The sequence below is a fragment of the Macaca fascicularis genome, chromosome 9 (assembly GCF_037993035.2).
Source record: "Macaca fascicularis isolate 582-1 chromosome 9, T2T-MFA8v1.1".
In the NCBI taxonomy this organism is placed as follows: Eukaryota; Metazoa; Chordata; class Mammalia; order Primates; family Cercopithecidae; genus Macaca; species Macaca fascicularis.
Window position 1 is genome coordinate 100,119,558 of NC_088383.1, and position 20,065 is coordinate 100,139,622.

General features: G+C 44.7%; 1 protein-coding gene and 1 long non-coding RNA gene across 12 annotated transcripts in view; one reads left to right on the top strand and one right to left on the bottom strand.

Annotated features, from left to right (window-relative positions):
• PCGF5 (polycomb group ring finger 5) overlaps nucleotides 1-12,155 on the top strand; it is a 73,801-nt gene extending 61,646 nt beyond the window's left edge. The window contains exon 9 of the mRNA XM_045361187.3: nucleotides 10,357-12,155. Within this exon, the coding sequence (XP_045217122.2) occupies nucleotides 10,357-10,440 (84 nt within the window). The 3' untranslated portion in view covers nucleotides 10,441-12,155. The remainder of the gene's footprint in view (nucleotides 1-10,356) is intronic.
• The window catches only part of LOC123566839 (uncharacterized), a 149,337-nt gene that overhangs the window by 36,390 nt on the left and 92,882 nt on the right, over nucleotides 1-20,065 (bottom strand). The window contains exon 4 of one of the 11 annotated variants that reach the window (XR_012417937.1): nucleotides 14,565-14,675. The exons of 9 other annotated variants lie outside the window; for them this stretch is intronic. This is a non-coding gene — a long non-coding RNA (uncharacterized lncRNA). Of the gene's footprint in view, nucleotides 1-14,564; nucleotides 14,676-15,325; nucleotides 15,461-20,065 lie in introns of those variants that run through there. One more of the 11 variants, XR_012417939.1, reaches the window with a different exon arrangement.

Here is a 20,065-nt window from a genome sequence, read left to right on the forward strand (position 1 = left end):
TCTTCATGTGGCTGGGGAACGTGCAGGTAGCATTTTGCTGGAAGGCATGTACCACCCCACTTGGCATTCCAACCCTTGCCGTGGACTTTGCAGTGCCAGGATTTGCCCCTAGCAATCAAATAGAGAATAATGCCTGGAGAGGACAAATATGCAGTGATCACTACCAGTAGAAACCAGCAAAGCCCAGCCTTTCTCACACAGGCCTCCTTCTAGGAAGCCCTGCTCCTCCTTACAAAGCCCCACTCATCCCTACAGAGCCTGCTCCCTCTTCAAAGCCCAGCTGCTCCTCAGGAAGCACCTCCACTACAAAAGCCTCTCCTCCCTGAAAAGACCTGTTCCTGCAAAGAACTTTTGGTCCTCATAGGAAGCCCTGCTCCTCCTACAAGCCCTGTTTCTGCATATAGTGCCTTGCTCTTCCTCAAAAGCTCTGCTTATCCTTATCCTGCTCCTCCTACAAACCCTGCTCTTCTTAGGAATCCCAGCTCCTCCAAAGAATCTCTAGTCCTCCCAAGGAAACCTTGGAAGTCTTGCTCCTCCTGCAAAGTCCTGCTCCTTCTTACAGCGCCCTGCTCCTCTCTACAGATCCCACTGCTCCTACAAAGCCCTGCTCCATCTTACAAAACCTTGTTTCTACAGATACCTCTTCTTCCTCACAAAGGCCTCTTTCTCCTTACAGAGGCCTTTTCCTCCTTCACGGCTTTGCTGTCATACAAAGTCCTGCTCCTTCAGCAAACCCTACTCTTCCTGCGAAGTCCTGCTCCTGCAAAGCCCTGATCTTCCTTAAAAAGCTTTGCTTCCCCTACAAAACCCCACTCTACCTACAAAGCTCTGCTTCGCCTGCAAAGCAATGTTCTTCATACAAAGCATTCCTCCTACTACAAATCACTTCTCCTCCAACAGAGCTCTGCTCATCCTTACGAAGTCCTACTTCTTTAACAATCCCAGCTTATCCTTAGGAAGCCCTGCTCCTCCTAACAATGCCCCGTTTCTCCTACAAAGCACTGCTCCTCCTCACAAAGCACCACTCCTACAAATTCCACGTTATCCTTACAAAGCCCCGCTCCTCGTGCAAACCCTGCTCTTACTTACAAAACCCTCCTTTTTAAAGAGGGCTTCTCCTTTTTCCAATGTCCTGTTGCTCCTAGAAATCCCCGCTTCTTCAAAGTCCAGCTCCTCTTTACAAAGCCCTGCTCTTCCTTCAAAGCCCCAATCCCCCTACAAACCCTACTCCTTTACAGAGCCCTGCTTCTCCCTATAGAGCCTTGCCCTTCCTACAGATCCCTGCTCCTCCTTACAAAGTCCTGATGCTGTTACAAGCACTGTTTCTCCTTACAAATATGTGCTCCTCTTCACAAAGACCTGCTCCTACTTACACAGCCCTGCTCCTCCTACAAAGCCCACTCCTCCTTACAAAGACCTATTCCTTCTAGAAGAGCCCTGCTCCTCCTAAATCCCTGTGCCTCCTACAAAGCCCGCATGCCTCATTACAAAGTACAACTCCTCTTACAAATCTCAGCACCATAACACCCCTTCTCATTAGAAATCGTGCTCCTCCTACCAAGCCTGCTCCACCGTCCAAAACCTTGTTCTTCCTACCAAGGGCTGCTTCTCTTTACAAAACCCTGTTCATCCTACATAGACCAATTTATAGTCCATCATCTCAAGCTTATCCAGACTTCTTTCCCCTTCTATAACACTTAGCTCTCTTACCACAACCACAGTCATTGATGTTTGTTTGCCCTCCCATTAGAGTGTGAGCTTTGAAAGAATGCTGACTTGGTTACTGTGGTATATCCCCACCCTCACAGACACGCACACTTGCATAGTTACTGGCACCAGTATACAGTGGGGAAAGAAACTGAATTTCAGAAAGACAAGCATTGCTGATATAGATTTCAGCACTTTGCCAGACAATATCCTCTCCCCCCACTGGCTCCATCTCCGACTTCAGAACTTTGGTATAGTAAGTATATGAAAGATGGCAAGGTTCCAGGTGGCCATATTTTCACTTTAAAAATAGACACCCTGACCCTCTTGTGTAAGATCCCAGTATTAAGATTTGTTCCTTTGGGTGGACAGCATCTCCTCTTATAATAAAAGTTTCTAGAGGAAGGCTGTGTGGCATCAGATCATTTGTCCCACCTGCTTTGTTGAGCCTCAAATGAGGTGACAAGCTAAAGTTGGCTTAAGTGATCATTAGTCAGTAGATACACATGAAACCAATGGCCCAAGTGGAACACCTGGGCGAGCAGGAATAGCGCCCTAGAAAGGAAGCCAATTCCGTGAAGCGTTATCTGCCAAGGAAAACAGGATCTCAGCAGTCACCTGTTAGATCATGTGCTTTTAGACATACTGTGTACCTCCTCCCCTTGCAAACATGCTTCCCTCTTCACCACTGGCTTATTAAGTACTAGGAAGGCAGGAACTGTCCTCCTTTTCTCACCATATTCCCAGATTCATATGCCAGACAGTGCTGGAATGAATGGGTGAAGAAACAAATTCCCATCCCTTGGGCTCTGGCATGGAACTGTGGTCCCCAGGGATCTTGCTCACATCATGGTGTCAGCCAGTCCCCAGCCAGCCTCTCTTTTTTCCCTGTCTTTTTCTCTCCCTTCCTTTTCCTCTTCTCTGAAATTATCTTACTGAAGTTCTCAGCACGTGGGACCTACTGGGACCAAAGTTGGGCATTCATGCTAGACCACAAAGGCCTGAAGAGCAGGGGCCCAGGCAAGGGCTGCTGTCCAGTAGACTGTGGCTTCCTCCCCTTCCCCAGGTCCAGCTCTGTGTTCTTAACTCCAGGCAACTGGCCCACAACTGCATGGCACTGACTTCAGTGGGAGGAGGGAGAGGCTGAGCAGAGGAGATACAGCAGCGCGCGCCAGCCAGCTCTCAGGGAAAGCAGAGCCCGTTATTTCTGTCTTCTTTTCTCTCCCCTCCATTCTGCGTTTTTTCATCCTCACTATCGTCCCCTACCTCTCTTCTTCTGTTTTCCCTCTTCTTCCCTCTCTACCTTGCACTTTTGTTTTACCTGTTTCCCTCCTCTGTTGGTCTCTTCTCCATCCTCAGCCACTTCCAACAATCTCCCTTCCTTTTCCCACGTGTTTCTTCCTTGCCTCTCCCTTCTCCTTGTCTATTTCCAGTTCCTTTCTGTCATTTCGTGTACTCCTGTTTATAGCTTCATTTCATTCTCTTTATCCTTTTTCTTTCTCTTCTCCCTCCTCTTCCAGATCCAATTCTTCTTTCCTTTTGGTCTTCTGCCCCACTCCAGGAGTCACTCTCCTTTGCAAAGCAGATTTCCACTCACTTCACACACACATACAGTGGGAAATGGAAACAGCAGAGAGCATCTTGGAGGAGAACTTGAGCTTGGATCCTTTGGTAGATGCTGCCAACCTCCAGCCAGACCTCTCTAATAAGGCCCAAAGGCCAGCAAGATAACAGCCTTTCTCAGAAGGTAAGATCAGTTTGTTAGGACTGACATAATAAAATACCACAGGCTAGGTAGCTTAAACAACAGAAAATTATTTTTGTCAGAGTTCTAAAGGCTGGAAGTCCAAAGTCAAGGTGTTGTCAGGTTTGGTTCTTCCTAAGGCCTCTCCCCTGGGCTTGCAGATGGCTGCTTTCTCCCTGTGTCCTTGCATGGCCTTTCCTGTGTTCACAGGCACCCCAATGTCTCTTCTTTTAAGGCCACAAGTCATATTGCACTGAGGCCCTCCCTTATAACCTCATTCAATCTAAATCACATTTTTAAAGGCCCTATGTCCAAATATAGTCACATTCTAAGGCTCTGGGGGTTACAGCTTCAACATACAAATTTGGGGAGGACACAAATTCAATCCAAAATAGAGCTATGCAGTGGCCTACAGACCCGGCTCCAAATGCAGGGTCATTCTGTCGTATAACTGGGAAATCTACCTAATCTCACTGAGTTTCAGTTTCCTCATTTATGAAGCAGAAATCATTATAATGTATCCCATAGGTTTGTGGAGGTATGAAATGTGTTACAAAGCAATCAGAGCAATGCCAGAGGACACACTAAAAGACAGCACTGTTGTTTTCAATCTCTATCTGATCATCTGCAGATTGCAACCCTTAGTTATATCAATGTTCTGTATCTGATTTGCTTTAAGACCTAAATTCTGCCAAGTAACCAAAATCCTGCTGGCTTAGAGCTTTTCCTTTCACATGATGGTTCATAAAAGTCATTCCTTTTATGTGTCAGACTGAATGTCCTGATACATAAAGGACCTATTTATAGCACAGGGTCTAGTGCATAGTAGGCACTTTCGAAACGTCCTCCCTTTTCTCTCACACTCATTTATTCATCAGAACAGACTTATAAGACAGGCATTCTTAACTCAATCTCGTGAATCTGAATCTAAGTAACTAGCAAGCAATCACCAGGGATGTATTTGTGTCTCCACCATGGGTCTGTCTTCTTCCAAGGGTAGCCCTGTCCCGCCGCACTGGCTCTTTGGGTTTGAAAGCTGAGAGATCTAGAGAAGACTGTCCTTAGGCCCTCCTGGCCACTGGAAGAGGAGCAGTGTGGAGGACAGACACTTGGAGGCCAGCATGTGTCAAAGACAACATGTACGTCATTCAGGTGGTCACACTGTCTTGAGTACCCATAACATACCAGGCATTGTGCAAAGCTCTGGGACTTGGTGGTGAGCTGAGCAGGTTCCACCTTTACAAGAGCAGAGTTTGTAGTATTGTATGCTAAACACATAAAATAAATACATAATAAAAAGACTGGAGGTGAATGTTCTGAAGAGAATAAGCGTGATGAGAAAGAATGAGAAGACCTTTCTAAGAAAATGGCATTGAAGCTGAGACCCGAAAGATAAGCTGGAGCTAGCCAGGTGAAGGGCAGGAGGAAGAGTATTCCTGAGAAAAAGTCATCATTGCGATGACTGCTCAAGCAGCCCAGCGACCTGCAGAAGGCCAGTGTGCAGGAGCGGGAAGCAGGAGGAGGGCTGGGAGAGGACTCTGCAGAAAGAGGCAGGGCCGGGTCGTGGAGACACTTTGAGGCCATATTTAAAAGCTGGTATTTTATTCTGAGCACAGTAAGAGGATTTTTAAACAGGGAACTGACATCATCTTATTTATATTTTTAAATGATCACGCTGGGAGCTTGGTGGAAAATAGACTGTCAGGGGGTAGGGGTAGGATAGAAATGGAAACAGATGAAAAGCCTAGTGCAGTAGTCCAGGTGAAAAGAAAACAACGCAAGGGGCCCAGGGCAATGCCAGTGGTGCTCAAGATGAAAATATATGCTGATGGAGAAAAGTGGGGTTCTCTGCACATGTCACCCCTCAGCCCGGTGTACAGGACCTCAGTTAAATGTAACCTGAGTTTTTAGGTCATGCATGAAGCTCTAGATGACAGTGGAGGGGAGGAAAGGATCCTGAAAAGCCTTTTCCACTAGCCCTATCCAGGGGCTCCCCACAAAACCAGCTGCTCTGCCAAACACCCCAGCTCAGCCCCTCACCCCTCCGGCGAGCCCCAGCCCCAGCACCTGCCCTGCCATGCCTTCTTCAGTGCCACCTACTCTCCGCCCTCCCCAGAGGTGGCTCTTGCCTGCTCCCCTCAGAGCACTGCTCACTGCAGTGGCATAGCCATGAATTCCAGTTTGGGTTCCACCACTGGCTTGCTGCAGGATGGGTAAATCCCATAATCTCTCCCAAGTGGCCAATGTGCCACGAATGTAAATGCAACACCGAACTAATGGAACCCAAAAGACGTAATTCAAACGTTTGTTTATCTGTGCCTCTCACAGACCCCCTCCACTGATAAAACTTCAGCAGTCCCTGGACATTTTCTGTTTCCCTCCCTCTCCTCTCCTTCCTAGTTGTGGTACATGGTTGGGGAGGAAAGTGAATGGAAAGCACAGGAGGTTGTAAACCAGCTCCAGGCCATCCGGGCCTGCCTGATACTTAAAGCTCTCAGAAATCTTTCTTGGTTTTTTGGAGGGTCCTCTCCCCAACTCTCAGCCGCCACTCACCTTGCCAGGGGCCATGCCTCCATCTCAGTGGGCAGTTTCCCATAACCCTCACCTATTCCAGGGTTACAGCCCACAGCCTCTTTCTACAGGGATGTGCTCTTCCCACAGGCCACCATCTTGGGCAGGATTTCTCTTCAGTGGCTCCTGACTGATATTGCTACTGCAAGTTCTCATACCAACCCCAAGAGTCAAGCAACATCGACCCACTCTCAAAGAGGAGTCTGTGTTTACCCGCACAGCAGCCACGCTCTCTCTCCCTTCTTCTGCCCCGTGCCTCCGGCCTGGGGCACAGCCTCTAGTCTTCGGATCCCTCTGGGTCCGCTGACTCCAGGCAAGGCGTCTCTTAACTGCAGCCACACATGTCAAGCTTTCCTAAGGTGCTGCGGAAGCCCTACTCCCACTGGTTTGGGAGAAGGGAACAGCACCCTCCACCCCTCTGCCTGGAGGAACAGTGTTCACGGCACAGCTCACACCACAGAAAGCCTCTGCCTAAGTTTTCTCTCCTTAGTTCCTGGACTATGTCTTTGAAAGCTGGAAACAGAGTCCCAACCACACAGGTAACCAGAGCCCCTGGGCACTTTATCGTCACTAGGTCTGAGCAGACTCTCCCTCTTGCATTTCTTCCACCTTCATGGCCAGAGGAACAGTGGTTGTCCAGGCTCCCAGGAAAACATGGCTCTCTCTATGGTTACCTCGTCCAGATGCAAGAGCCCTTCAACCATAATCCAGCTCCTGAGGGCAAAAGCAGATGAAGAGAGAGCCACTCACGCTCTGCTTTGCGGCGTCCAGTCCACGGTCTTTCAGAACAGCCACCCCTGAGAGCTGAAGGCTGGACTGTAGAGAGGGAGAGTGAAGCCCTGTCTGATGCACCACGGGCCAAACCTGCTGCTCATCTAAATGCAGAGGGCTCTGGCCCGGACCATGGAGTCGGTGCCAGCTGTTCTGGGCTGGTCAGTACTGCCTACCCGCATCAAATGCTCTTCCTTTCTCAAGCCCCCTCAGGGGAGCAGTTGGAGAGCACTTGCTGAAGGGGCAGATTGTGTCTGGGGAAGTTTTCCCCGTTGGGCTGACCCAGAAGTGAGATGGAAAGAGCTCAAGGATGATGTCTGTGATTCTTCTAGATGTGCTCACTGAGGGGCGTCTGGGAGCTGCCACTGGGGTTCCCCTCCAGGGCAGCCCCATAGCTCTGGGTTGAACGGTGCTGTGATGGGGAGGTGAGAAAGGATCCAGGAGTCCAACCAAGGTGGGCTTCATTCATAGTTCAGCCGCTCACTAGACTAGCCGTGTGGCCATGGTAGGTCGCTTCCCTTCTTCTTCACCCTGGACCTCCCTTCTCGTGACACTCATCTCAATTGCAACTGCTTGTGTCGAACCTGTCATCCCGGCCACAGTGCAAGCTCCCTGAGCACACAGGCCAGGCCTTGGTGTTCAACCCTATGTCCTGGCCCTAGCACAGGGCCTGGCCCATGGGAGGTCTTCAGAAAAAAGAAACACCTGAGTAAATAATATGAACAGTAACTCTCCTACACTATAAACTAAATGATTCTATTATTAATCCAGAAACAGTTGCAGTATCAACACCACCCCTAGACTGAGGCAAGAGAACATGCCATCCAATTGGGCCTCTCAGGCCACAGGAGGTTGTAGGGAGGGGAAGTGAAGGATTATGGTTTTTGTCCTGGGTTTTTACCAGGGCCACAATTTACTTCAAGTAACATACCCCAGATCACCCCAAGTGGACATCCAGACAGACAGATCACTGTGCCTTCTACTTCACCTCTGCTTGGGTGACAGTTTCAGGAAACCCTGGCATCCTGGGCAGCTTGATAAGTCAGTCTCCATCCCAGGTCCAGTGGGTCCACGTGGGTCCAGGTAACCTGGGAGCCTGGGCCACCTTCTGCCCCACCTGCCTTGACAGGGCCATGAAATCACTCAAGTTCACAGGCAGCAGGACAGGCCAGGAAAAGAACACCAGCATCATTCTCTGGGGATCACACTGCAGGGCCCTGAGTAAGAACAGGGTGGCTGTAGATGTGGCATTATATACAACTTTAAAATATTTAGGCACATGCTATGTGGGCTTCATTTGTACACTTGCTTCAAGCCCTGCAAATTCAGGGGTGTATCTGCATGGTTCCTCGATGCTCAGGCTTAATTAGCCATGAGCTATCATTCCTTTGTGCTTTTAATCAATCTTTTAAAAGTTCCTTCTATGTGCTGGATATTGTGCTAGTGTCAGGTTCTTTAAGGGTCTCATTGTCCTCATCAGCTTCTCCAGTGAAGCTGACATTGTTTCACAAAGTCTCATGCTTAGTCATGAACTACAAGTTCCGTCCAGACCCACCTGGCTTTCTTTCACCCCATCCTTGCCAATTTTACCCCAGTACTGAGGCTTGGATCAGGTGCCCCCACCTCCCTCTTAATCTACGTAACTAAGTAAATCCAAGCAGCCCTTCCTGTCTTAGCCTACACATCATTACCCAATAAGCAAACCTTTCCCAAGTCAACTCAGGAGCACTTTCTTCAGAAAAAACTTTCCTGGCCTTCACAATTGGATTAAGCCTCTGTCAGAGGCTCTTGTAAATATCAGCTATCTTCTTAGCATGTGACACTGGCAACTTTATGCTCCGGGATTGGATGAATAACTGTCTCCCGCACTAGGCTGTTGAGTTTGATGGGCTCTACCGGATTCACTGTTGGATCTCTAGGGCTCAGCACAGTGTCTGACACAGAGCAGGCACTCCAGGAATATTTACTGATTGAATTAAATAAATACAAGGTAATGTATGGATAAATTCAATACATATTTCATGGCTTGAATTTGACTAACATTTACTGGGTTTTCATAAAACATACTATGAGTTAAGGCAAATAGTACCAAATGAGAACCATTAACATGTATTTTCGTGGAGCTCAAATGAAATAACTTTGTCTAGCTATGGAATGTATGGGGAATTCATGAGAGGCTGAGAAGAGATGGTATAACTACATTCTGTGGTCAGTTCTGCTCCCATCCTGCTCTGCTTGCACTCTTTACTAAGCGCTACTTTTCCTGATATTTTGTTTTTATGAGTCCTCATCTCTTCTTCTCTTTTTTCCTCCTATGTGTTTTTCAAATGCATTCATCATCAGCAAAATTAATCTAATAGGCATGCCCTTTGACCCAGAACTTTCAACTGAAGGATTCTAGCTCCTAGAAATATTACTGTCATTTCAAATGACATAATACAAAGAGTATTCACAGCAGCAGTGTTTGTCATGACAAGGAAATGGAAACAAGATGCTTGCCAATAGAGGAACAGATTCATACATTCACACTATGACCTTGCAAAGAATGTGGTAGATCTATGTTCTGATGAGGAAAGCTGCATCTAATACCTGGCCAAGGAGGAAAAAGGCAAGTTGCCATGTAATATGTACATTATGATCCCTCCCCTACAATCAACCTATCTGTTTGCATACACGTGGTAGAAATTACAAATTAAATTGCAACAATGGTTACCTTTGAGGAAGGACTTGGAGGGAGCTTGGGAAGGTCACTGTTACTTCTTGCTTTATACTCCTCTGTATTATCCAAATTTATGACAAAAGTATGTTAGATTTCTAGCTTAAAAACTCCAGTAATGTAAGTGATTAATTTGCTTGTTTATGATCTGCTTCTCCTCTCTAGGATGTAAATTCCATATAAGCAGAGACTTTGTCCACCTTTTCTCACCGTCATCTCCACTGTGCTTACAACAGTGCCTGGAATACAGGAAGTGCTCAATGCATATTTTTTGAGTGACAGATCAATTTTTTAAAAAGAAAATTCCATTTTGACAAAATCTATCTTTCATATCCCCCTCCGCAACCCCTCCATGTTCTTATTGGTGAAGTGACTGGGTGCTGAGGAATCTGAAATTCTCTGCCTCACATGGTGGGCCTTGAATTAAGGTTGACCTCTTCCCTGAATCATTGGTTCCCATGATAAATGGGTTGAAAACCCATAAGGCCTCCTACACACAAATGTGAAAAAGACTCAAAGTTCTTAAGCGATAGGGTTTCAAGCAACAAAGAATGGGTTGTTTTAAAAAAGAAACCTTGATATTGGTTTAAAGTTAATCCCTTCAAAAAGTAAGAGCTAAAAAAGAACACATTAAGTTAGAAACAAGGAACAAAAGCCTGTGCTGTCTGTCCAATCATTGAAAGGTCACAACTGTTTAACCACCAGATAATTCGACCTATTTAGAAGAGTCCAACAAAACCACGAAAATATAATAGATTATAGCTTAGGAAAAGATCTGCAAAAATATGCACTAAATTGTATTCTGTGGTTACTGCTTCTCTTTAACTTTCCCTTTGCTTTACTGCAGAACCAACATACAGCCGCTCAGGAATGCACACAATCTCAAGGACCCGTGGGCTGCCTTGCCTTTTCTTCGCAAGTGGAATTGTAGAATTTGGGGACCATGATGCAGAGTGAGAAACTGGTCAGGTCCAAAGATGTCAGAACTCAGGGGTTTCATGTTGTGCACAGACAAGGAAGAGAAAAGAGGGAGTATGTCAGTCATATCGCCTGGACCAGATGGTTCTGGGTTTGGGAATCCTCATTTCTTGCATCTTACAGTTACATAAATCTATTACTTCTGTGCTTTTGGTTTTTTCTTTACTGTATCAACAGGCTATGCAGGGGTCATAGCCTGGACATGGCCAACCAGAAAGATACTCAAGGAATGTTCAATGGAAGAAAGCAGGTACACTCGATCCCTGCATAGAGCCACAGAAACAAATGTCATTTGTGAATTTAACTGCTAGAGGCTAATGGAAATACGATGCAAACAACCTAAAGAACTTCCAGCTCAATCAATGATTCTTTTTTATCTGTAATCTTTATTTGTAAAAGAGAAACCTATTGTTTTTCCCTTAAGTTGTGATGCCAGCGTAATGTGATCTCATGCAATGTGGGTGAAAGTTAAATGATTTTTTAAAATAAATGTATAAGAGTAAGTTTAATAAGTAGAAAACGTTGAATTTTATCTTCAAGGTAATATTTACAGAAAAATGAAATGGAGCATGTGCTTTGAGGTGAGGAGAAAGTAACGAGACACTTTCACTTTTAGCTTCATTCTGTTCCATATCATCAAATTTGTTCCCTGTATCAGGAAGTAACAAACATAAAGAGATAAAAAGTGATCTCAGAAAGGGCAAAATCTATAGTTTACTCCAAATGCTGTATAAGTCCCTTGGGTTTCTTTTTCAGGAAGTCAATTCCCTGTCCCATGACTGCCAGTTAGGGCTTGTGGCTTCTCACCAATATTCCCCCATAAAAATCAGCTCAAGGTGTGACTGCAGCTCAAGTCTGATCTCTCCTGGTCAACTGGGAAATTTACAGGGGACACTCGCACTTTACCAGGGAACAAAATTCTGTGCCACAGGAAAGAAACTGGAGGGGGATTAATTGCAGGCTGGAAAGACTAATGGTACCACAGTGGAGGGAGATGCTTATAAAATGTTAAGCAATGTGTTATTTTTATAAGGTAAGAGACCATATACAAAACAAATCTAATACGTGTGATTTAGAGCACAGGCTTTGCGGTCAGAGACCTGAAGGCAAATATTTCTCTGCCGTTTACTTTGGCCAAGTCACCTGCCTCTCTAAGGCTCAGTTTCCTCATCCATCAATTGTGTGTAATAAAAAGACAGTGTGGTTCTGAGTAGTGAAGTGCTCAATAAAAAGTAGCCATTCACAGAAAGACAAACTTTGCATGTGCTCACTCATTTGTGGAAATTAAAAATTAAAACAGTTGAATTCATGGAGATAGAGAACAGAATGATGATTACCATGGGCTGGGAGGGGCGGTAGGGAGGGAAGGACATTGGGGATGGTTAGTGGGTACAAAAATATAGTTAGATAGAATAGACAAGATACAATGTTTGATAGCACAATGGGGTGACTACAGTCAACAGTAATTTATTGTGCATTTAAAAATAACTAAAAGAGTATAATTGGAATGTTTGTAACACAAAGAAATGATAAATGTTTGAGGTGCTAGATACTCCATTTACCCTGATGTGATTATAATGCATTGTATCCCTGTATTAAAATATCTCATATACCCCATAAATATATACTCTATGTACCCATAAAAATAAAAAATAAAATTTAAAAGTAGCTATTACTTTTTACCTTTTATGAGATGCATAAGCTTTTTAACTAGAGTAACAAGAAATTACACAAACATGCATAAATGGAAATTATTAATGTTTCCTTGACAAAAATGTGGGATTGCTTTTGAGGGACATTGTTAGTGTGAATGCTTCAAAAACAGAGTCAATAATCATCCGACATTAAATCCAAATCAGTGTACTCTATACACCTGCCTACATGTCTGCGTGAGCATGGGTGCTCCCCAAATGCCTGTAATTTGTAAGAGCCATTTAATATTTACTTTCATTTTTCCTTCCCCACTCAGAGTTCTTCCATTTCTCCCGACAGAATCAAGGAGAAATCTCCCAGGAAGGCGAAACCTCTGGACCACCAAGTCCTTGAAGTAGGTTGACCCACTGCCACAGGTTTAATGGGAGTGTCCCAGTTTTAGCACTTAATAATCTCATGCTCCAGAAGCTCCACCAGTCTTCTGCAAACTGGGGTGGTGGTTTCCTCTACCTGGGAGCCTGGCACCCCAGCCAGGACCTACAGGATTACATCTGTTGACGGCACTCAGTTTTACTTCAATGCAGGTGGCGTTTCTTTCCTTTGGTAGAGTTCTTTCACTAACACCCCTGTGAGTCTTGTCAGATGTGATTAAACTATGGGCAACACAAATGGAATGAAAAGAAGGAGGTGGAATTGTTTAATTGTTTGTTTTTTTTTTTTTTTAACCTAAGATAACTGACAGATAAGACTTGAGATGAACGGGGGGGGGGGGGGGGCGGTTAAAGAAGGGTATGCGTGCCTCTGGGTGCTTTGCTATCTATGTGCTTACACACAGGAGGGAGTGTGTGTAATGTACTGGGGAAGAGACCATGGGAAGCTCGACCTGGGCAGGAGCCCCTGGAAAGTGGGGGAGGGGAAGGCAGCCGTGGCTGCAAAATTAAGGCACACAGTTCCCCATCATGGCCTCCAGAGGGAGCCATCATCCCGCAGTGATTCTTTGCCTTTTGGGGCGGGGAGAAGGAAGTCGATGCACCTGGAGGGTAAGGAACGAGGTGGACCACTCGCAGTGCTTGAACGTTCTCCTTGTTAACCCCAGCAGGGATAAGCACCGCCGCCTCATAAGATCAAAGCTCTTTCGTTCCCGCTTTAACGTTGCCAGTGTCCTTTACTTCGGAAAGAATGAGAAACCTCATCCTAGCAATCCCAGGGATCTGTGCCCTCCAGAGGAAGATCTCTGCAAAGCTGTTTACAGCGGGTTGTGTGGAGGCCAGCTTCTCTGGCACGGCGCGGTGTTCCCGTGGAGCGTTTCCAGGGCGCGGAGGCCCAGGGTCACCGGCTCGAATGAATAGGGAGCTGATTGCCGCTCCACACTGATGGATGTATATTTGTTACATTTGAAATGTTCTGAGAAAAGAACTGCTTCTGAAAAGAAGAGCTTTGTGTGAGCACAGTGAACATGAAGGGCGAGATTCCAAAACCTTTAGGGGGGTTTTCTTTCTGTGCAAGAATGAGCCACAGAAAGCTGTTCCCAGCATCCTGTGGTAATCTAGGAACACCTATGGAAAAGCGTTGCCCCCGTCTCAATCCCAGGGGTGGGAATCAGGAATTACAGAAGCCGCCATCAGAGCCCAGGTCTGGCTCTGTCATTGCCCCTTGGGTGACCTCGCAGCAAACCCCCGCCTTTTTCTCTCTCTCTGTATACAGTACATGACCCACCAACCTAACTGGCACTCAATCCAAGGTGGGCTACTGACTCTTGACTCCTTTGCTTAGAATTTTTTGGACTTGACACTGAGCAATCTCCCTATGGTGACTGAAGCTGGAAGGTTCAATATTAGGGTTCTCCATAGATATGGGACCAATAGGGGGTGTGTGTGTGTGTGTGTGTGTGTGTGTGTGTGTGTGTGTGTGTAGAGAGAGAGAAGAGAGAAAGATTGTTAGATAGATAGATAGATAGATAGATAGATAGATAGATAGATAGACAGACAGATAGACAGATAGATAAAAAGGAATTTATTATGGAAATTGGCTAAGACAGGTTGTCTGCGAGCTGGAAACCCTGGGATGCTGGTAGCATGGCTCAGTCTAAGTTCAAAGGGCTTGGAAGTAGGGAAGCAGGTGGTGTAATTCTCAGTCCAAGGCTGAAGGCCTGAGAACTGGGGGTGGGGTGGAGGACTGTGGTAAGTTTCAGAGCCTAAAAGTTGGAGCTTGGAGTTCTGATGTCGAGGGGACAGAAGAAAATATACTCCACATCCAGGACGGAGAGAGAGGAACTCGCCTTTTTGTTCTATTTGGGTTCCCAGCTGATTGGATGGTACCTGCCCACACTGAGAGCAGATTTTCCCCTCTCAGTCCCTTGACTCACTTGGCAATCTCCTCTGGAAACAGCCTCCATGACATACTCAGAAATAATCATGTATTTACCTGTTCTTTAGGTAATCCTTAATCCAGTCAAGTTTACATCTAAAGTGAACCATCACAACAGACAAGGATGAAGTTGGTGGATATGTTTCCGCTGACATGGAGTGATCCAGTCTGCAAGGAAGGAGAAGGAAGCTGGCCACGCACACACAGCACAGGAGGAATGAGGGGAGGCTCCTCGCGCACCTCAGTAACTTGGCTATAGTTATTCCTGAAGCCCATTTGCATCCCCACTCTTTCCCACACTTGGTTTTTCAACATTTTCTTTTAGATTTTTGTGGCTCAAATCAATTCCTCTTTGAGATGAAGCTAATTGGGATTTGGTTCTGTCACCTGTAACCATAGCCCTAACCGAAAGAGGTGTTTGAACAGCTTTAGGGTGATTAAAATGAGTACAAAGGGGGAAGTCCACCAATAGCTCTGACATTTTGGTTTCTGTCACCTCATGTCTTTCTTAAACACATGAATTTTACCAGATACACTTTAGGGTCAGTTTTATAGTTTTTTTTTTTTTTTTCAAACTTTTAATTGAATGATAACATACATACTAAAAAAAACCGCACAATCATAACTTTTCATAAAATATACATACCTGTATAACCAACACCCAGATTAAGAATCAGAACAGGCTGGGCATGGTGGCTTACACCTGTAATCACAGCATTTGGGGAGGCCAAGGCGGGAGGATCACTTGAACCCACCCAGGAGTTCAAGATCAGCCTGGACAACATAGCAGGACCTCATCTCTACTAAAAATAAAAATGAAAAATAGCAGGGCATGGTGGTGTGTGCCAGTAGTCCCAGCTACTCAGGAGACTTAGGCAGGAGGATCGCTTGAGCCCAGGAGGTTGAGGCTTGGTCATGCCACTCCACTCCAGCCTGGGTAACAGAGCAAGACCCTGTCTCAAAACAAAACAAAGAAACAGTAAAGAATCAGAAGATATCTAGCAACCTCCCAGTCAGCATCCCCTCACCTCAAGGTAGCCATGCTCCTGACTTCTGACATCATGAAACATTTTGCCTGTTTCTGAACTTTAAGGAATCATACAGGATGTTCTCTTTCATGTCTGGCTTCTTTCTCATTGGTAAGAGGCATCCATGTTGTTGCCTGAGGCTGTAGTCTATCCTTATTGCTGAGTAGTATCCCCAGCTTTGTATTTAAATGTTATTTTTCTTAAAGTAGGCTAGAAATCAGTAATAGAAACATAGTAGAAGTAGCTATTTGTTCTCGTGATGATCTATTGATCCTAAAATATCTAAATCAGACAAGCTGCCTGGAACTTTGCAGAAGAGAGAAACTGCTCTTATTAAGTTGGAGGCTTCATTGAGATTCCTCTTATGCTGCTCAGCTCAAGTGAGGGCATGAGCTGCTTCCTCCTTATGGAGCGGGGAAAACAACAAATGACCCACCTCTTACCCTTGCGCGGAACAGAGCTTCTGAAAAAAAAACATGCTGCAGCTGTCCTTAAAAGTGACCCTTTCAAAAAACCTAATCAGACTGCATATTGTGTATTTCAGCAAATAGCATTCAATGACTCTAAAGACAAATAATGCCTTACTGCAATTTTTACATAATTTTTGGAAAACAATACTATTCTAATTTTTACCAAGCAAGCAAACAGTAATTTATTCACAGGGCTGTTCTAGTAGACCTTTCTTCACTTGCCTCGAGATACAGATTCTGAATATGAATTTCATCAACGCCTGTAGTTTTGCTTCTTTATCCTCCGTAAGAATTAGAATGCAAATCATGAATCCCAATTCAACTGGCTTAACAAATAAGGAAAATTTATTATTTTTCATCACAAGAAGTATGGGCTAACATTGACAAGAACCTGAGTTCTTTCTTTATCAGACTGACCTAAGGAGAGCCTGGTTGGATCCAATTAGACAGAGGCCATGCCAGGAATCATATCCAGAAATAACAGCTTCCAACAGCAAAATATACTGTCTCTCTCTCTCTCTCTCTCTCTCTCTCTCTCTCTCTCTCTCTCTCTCTCCTCTCTCTCTCTCTCTCTCTGAAGAAACCATCCTTAGAAACCTACCACTTCTTATCAGCCAGAATTACATCCAGGTCCATTGGAAAAATCAACCACTGGCAAAGGGAATGAGATTAGCATACTTGGCATATAACAACAGTGTTTATCCCTAAAATGAGGAATACAGTCCCCTCGCCTGAGTGACTTTCAAACAGAACAATGGCTCTCCTGGCAAGGGAGACAGGGAGAAAGATTATTGGACTAACAACTACCCAACCATTATCCTCCACAGTCTACCTCTTCGACTTCCCAGCTTCCATACATTGTTCAAAAAATGCTCATACTTCCACAAAATGCACATAGTCCTTCCAGTGAAAAGAACCTAAAGTCTCATCAAGAAAAAAACAAGATAAATCCAATAAAACCTTTCATTCAGAGAAGTGACTGTCATCACTGATCCATAGCACATGTTATTTCCTGAAGGACATCAATAGCAAATACTAGTTCCATGACCCAGGAATTGAGTGAGTTTCTCTGTCAGCCTGGTGGACATCCCTGGTTCCACTCCACTGGAGCCTCCCTTTCCCATTGTCTTCCATGGCCATTTCTGGGGTAAGGGTTGAAGAAGATACCCTCCTGGATGCTGCTGGATTTAACAGCTCACTTCCAGCAGATACAGATTCTATGGTCTCAGAACAATAGGACTTGAATGGTTCCAGACTTTTATCAGTTTGAAATTCACTTCTGGTCAGGTCCAGGCACTGATAATGGCCAGTCATCTTGTCTGTATGAGGCCTGTGAGAGACACAATCGCTCCTCCTCGCCACGTGTCTCTATGATCTTCCCACCTTCAAGCACAAAGTTTAATGGCCTCCACCTTGAGCCAACTGGTAACAAAAGCCACGTGGTGGAAGAGGGTGTGAAGCAGGGGAGGGGTGATGTCACCTGTGATCCCAGCCCTACTGGATGCACCTAAGCTAGACGGTGCCTCCTGTCTTACAAAGGATGTGTGGTGAGAGATACTAAGGGGAGGCATGGGGAATCAGATTTGCTTTTGTCCCAATTCTACCAGTCATACCTCCTGAGAAATTTCTTTTTTCTCTACCTTTTGGGAGGTAAGTAGGAGAAGGACATCAATTTTGTACAAAACTGGGATTTGCAAGCTTGAAAATCTCCAAATTATGGCTTTTAAATCGATTTAGATTCTAGGTTATGGGCAGGAAGAGTCTGTATTAGCAAAATTTGACTGTCTTCCCTTTCTGCATCCAGGCATGTCACTTTTCACCTAAACTTGCCTCTTAAACTATCCCTTTCTCAAAAACTTCAAGGAATAACGAGCATGTGCCAATATCCCTGATTTTCCTACCAATACCTCTAACCCTACAGTGTCCATAGGCACATGATCAGAGTCCTGAAGTCCAACTTGTGACAAAATGACCAAAACCTACAGACTCAGAAATTTTGAAATATGGCTTTTACTGTTGTAAAATACTTAAGAGCTACATTTAGAAATGAAGGAGTTGACCACCAGCTGAAGTCAGGAACTATCACACCCAGTTTCACATTTTCTCTGTCATATACATGTGGAAACCCCCATTTCCCTCTGCCTACACCACCTTTCCAGAAATTGTTTTAGGATCTACAGGGAAGGGAGACTCTTTTCCTCATAAGTAAACACACTTTAAAAAAGATATTTGAATACATACTTTGAAAACAAGAGGAATCACAGCAAACAATATAAAATATAAATCTGAAAATAGATCAGGATATACTGCTTACACAGGGGGAGGATCATATCATTTTGATAAGAAGAACTAAAGGTAATATAGCATTGAAAATGTGTTTGTCTGGCTGGGCATGATGGCTCATGCCTGTAATCCTAGCACTTTGGGAGGCCAAGGTGGATCACCTGAGGTCACCTGAGGCCAAGGTGGATCACCTGAGGTCTAGCCAACATGGCAAAACCCTGTCTCTACTAAAAATACAAAAATTAGCTGGGCGTGGTGGCACATGTTTGTAATCCCAGTTAGGAGGCTGAGGCAGGAGAATCACTTGAACCTGGGAGGCAGAAGTTGCAGTAAGCCGAGACCACGCCACTGCACTCCAGCCTGGGTGACAGAGTGAGACTCCATCTCCAAAAAAAAAAAAAAAAAAAAAGAGAGAGAGAGAGAGAAAGAGAGAATGTCTTTGTTCATTGAGATTTTTAACTTTTAGAAAAGACAATATGAAGTTCTGTTCATTAGGGACAGTGCCAGTTAAAGTTTGGTTTGTTTTAAGGCAGAAGCTCGTCTTCAGTGTTCCATTAATAGCCAATTGATTTTCCTCTATGACACTGGGAGGAAATATGAGGGAGGGTTCACCATTGATCCTTCTGATCTCTGCACTCTTATTCAGATTCTAATTTGGCAACATGCTGCACAAACACTAGCACTAACACCAGCATCTGGGGCTTCGCTATGTCGTTCTGATGGTATGATTCTCACCATGCGTAGGTTTGATGATATCTAAGCCATATCAACTTCCCTTCCAGAAAGGAGTACTCCCATTTAGTTTTGAGTTGAACGTTAATCAATTCCCTTTACACAAGTTCAGCATAGTTGAACAAAACAGAACCATGTTCCAAAATCCAGGTTGATGCAATATATCATGTTCACCAATTTATCCCTATGGTTAGTACATTCCTGACACACGGCCAGTGCTCAATAACTACTTACTGCCTAGATGAATACATGAAAAAGACATGGCCACTGAGCAGCTCAGACAGCCTTGGCTTGGAATATTTTGCTGGTCACATTAAGTTATTCACAGTTTACTAACAACAAAGACATGGGGAAGCCAGATTTCTGTAATTTTGAAATAGTTTATAGTTTCATTAGACTTTGAGTCTTGCTTGTCAAATAGCGTTTATTAATATCCACTTTCTCCCAGGCAGAGCTCTAGGCACAAGGCAGAAAGTTAAAAATTCCAGAACAAATCTCTTTTTTTCTTTTCTTCCTCCACTTTTTCTTCCTCCACTACATTTTTCTTTCTCCACTACAAATACCTGATTCTAAGCCAGGTGTCTTTGAGATCCAGCCCCAAAACACTGCAATGATGGACACCGATGAGACTCCTTAAAAGCTGCCTTTCCTTTCTCCTTCCTCCAATCTCAGAAGTAACCGCTGCCTTCCAATTCCTGTAACATTGTTCTTAGCACTCATATAGTCACTATTATTGCAAGTTGCACACACGGACATGGAATTACTAAAAAACACATGGCTCTCTGTCTTGCTGTGCTGCGTCATGACTTTGTTGGAGGCGGACACCCATTTATAAATAACACACATTTGTCAAATCAATGAATAAACAGCAGAGATGCATTTTTTTCTTCTCTCTAACTGAGAATTTAAAGATAAAAAATTAAAACTGGATAAAGTTCTTTTCTTCAGTACTGGACAAAGAAGGGAAAAGACAGGGAAGATCTACTCTTTAGCTAGAAAATGAGCAAAGCAGAAAAGTCTTATCTCTGGACTCAGTCATCTGGGA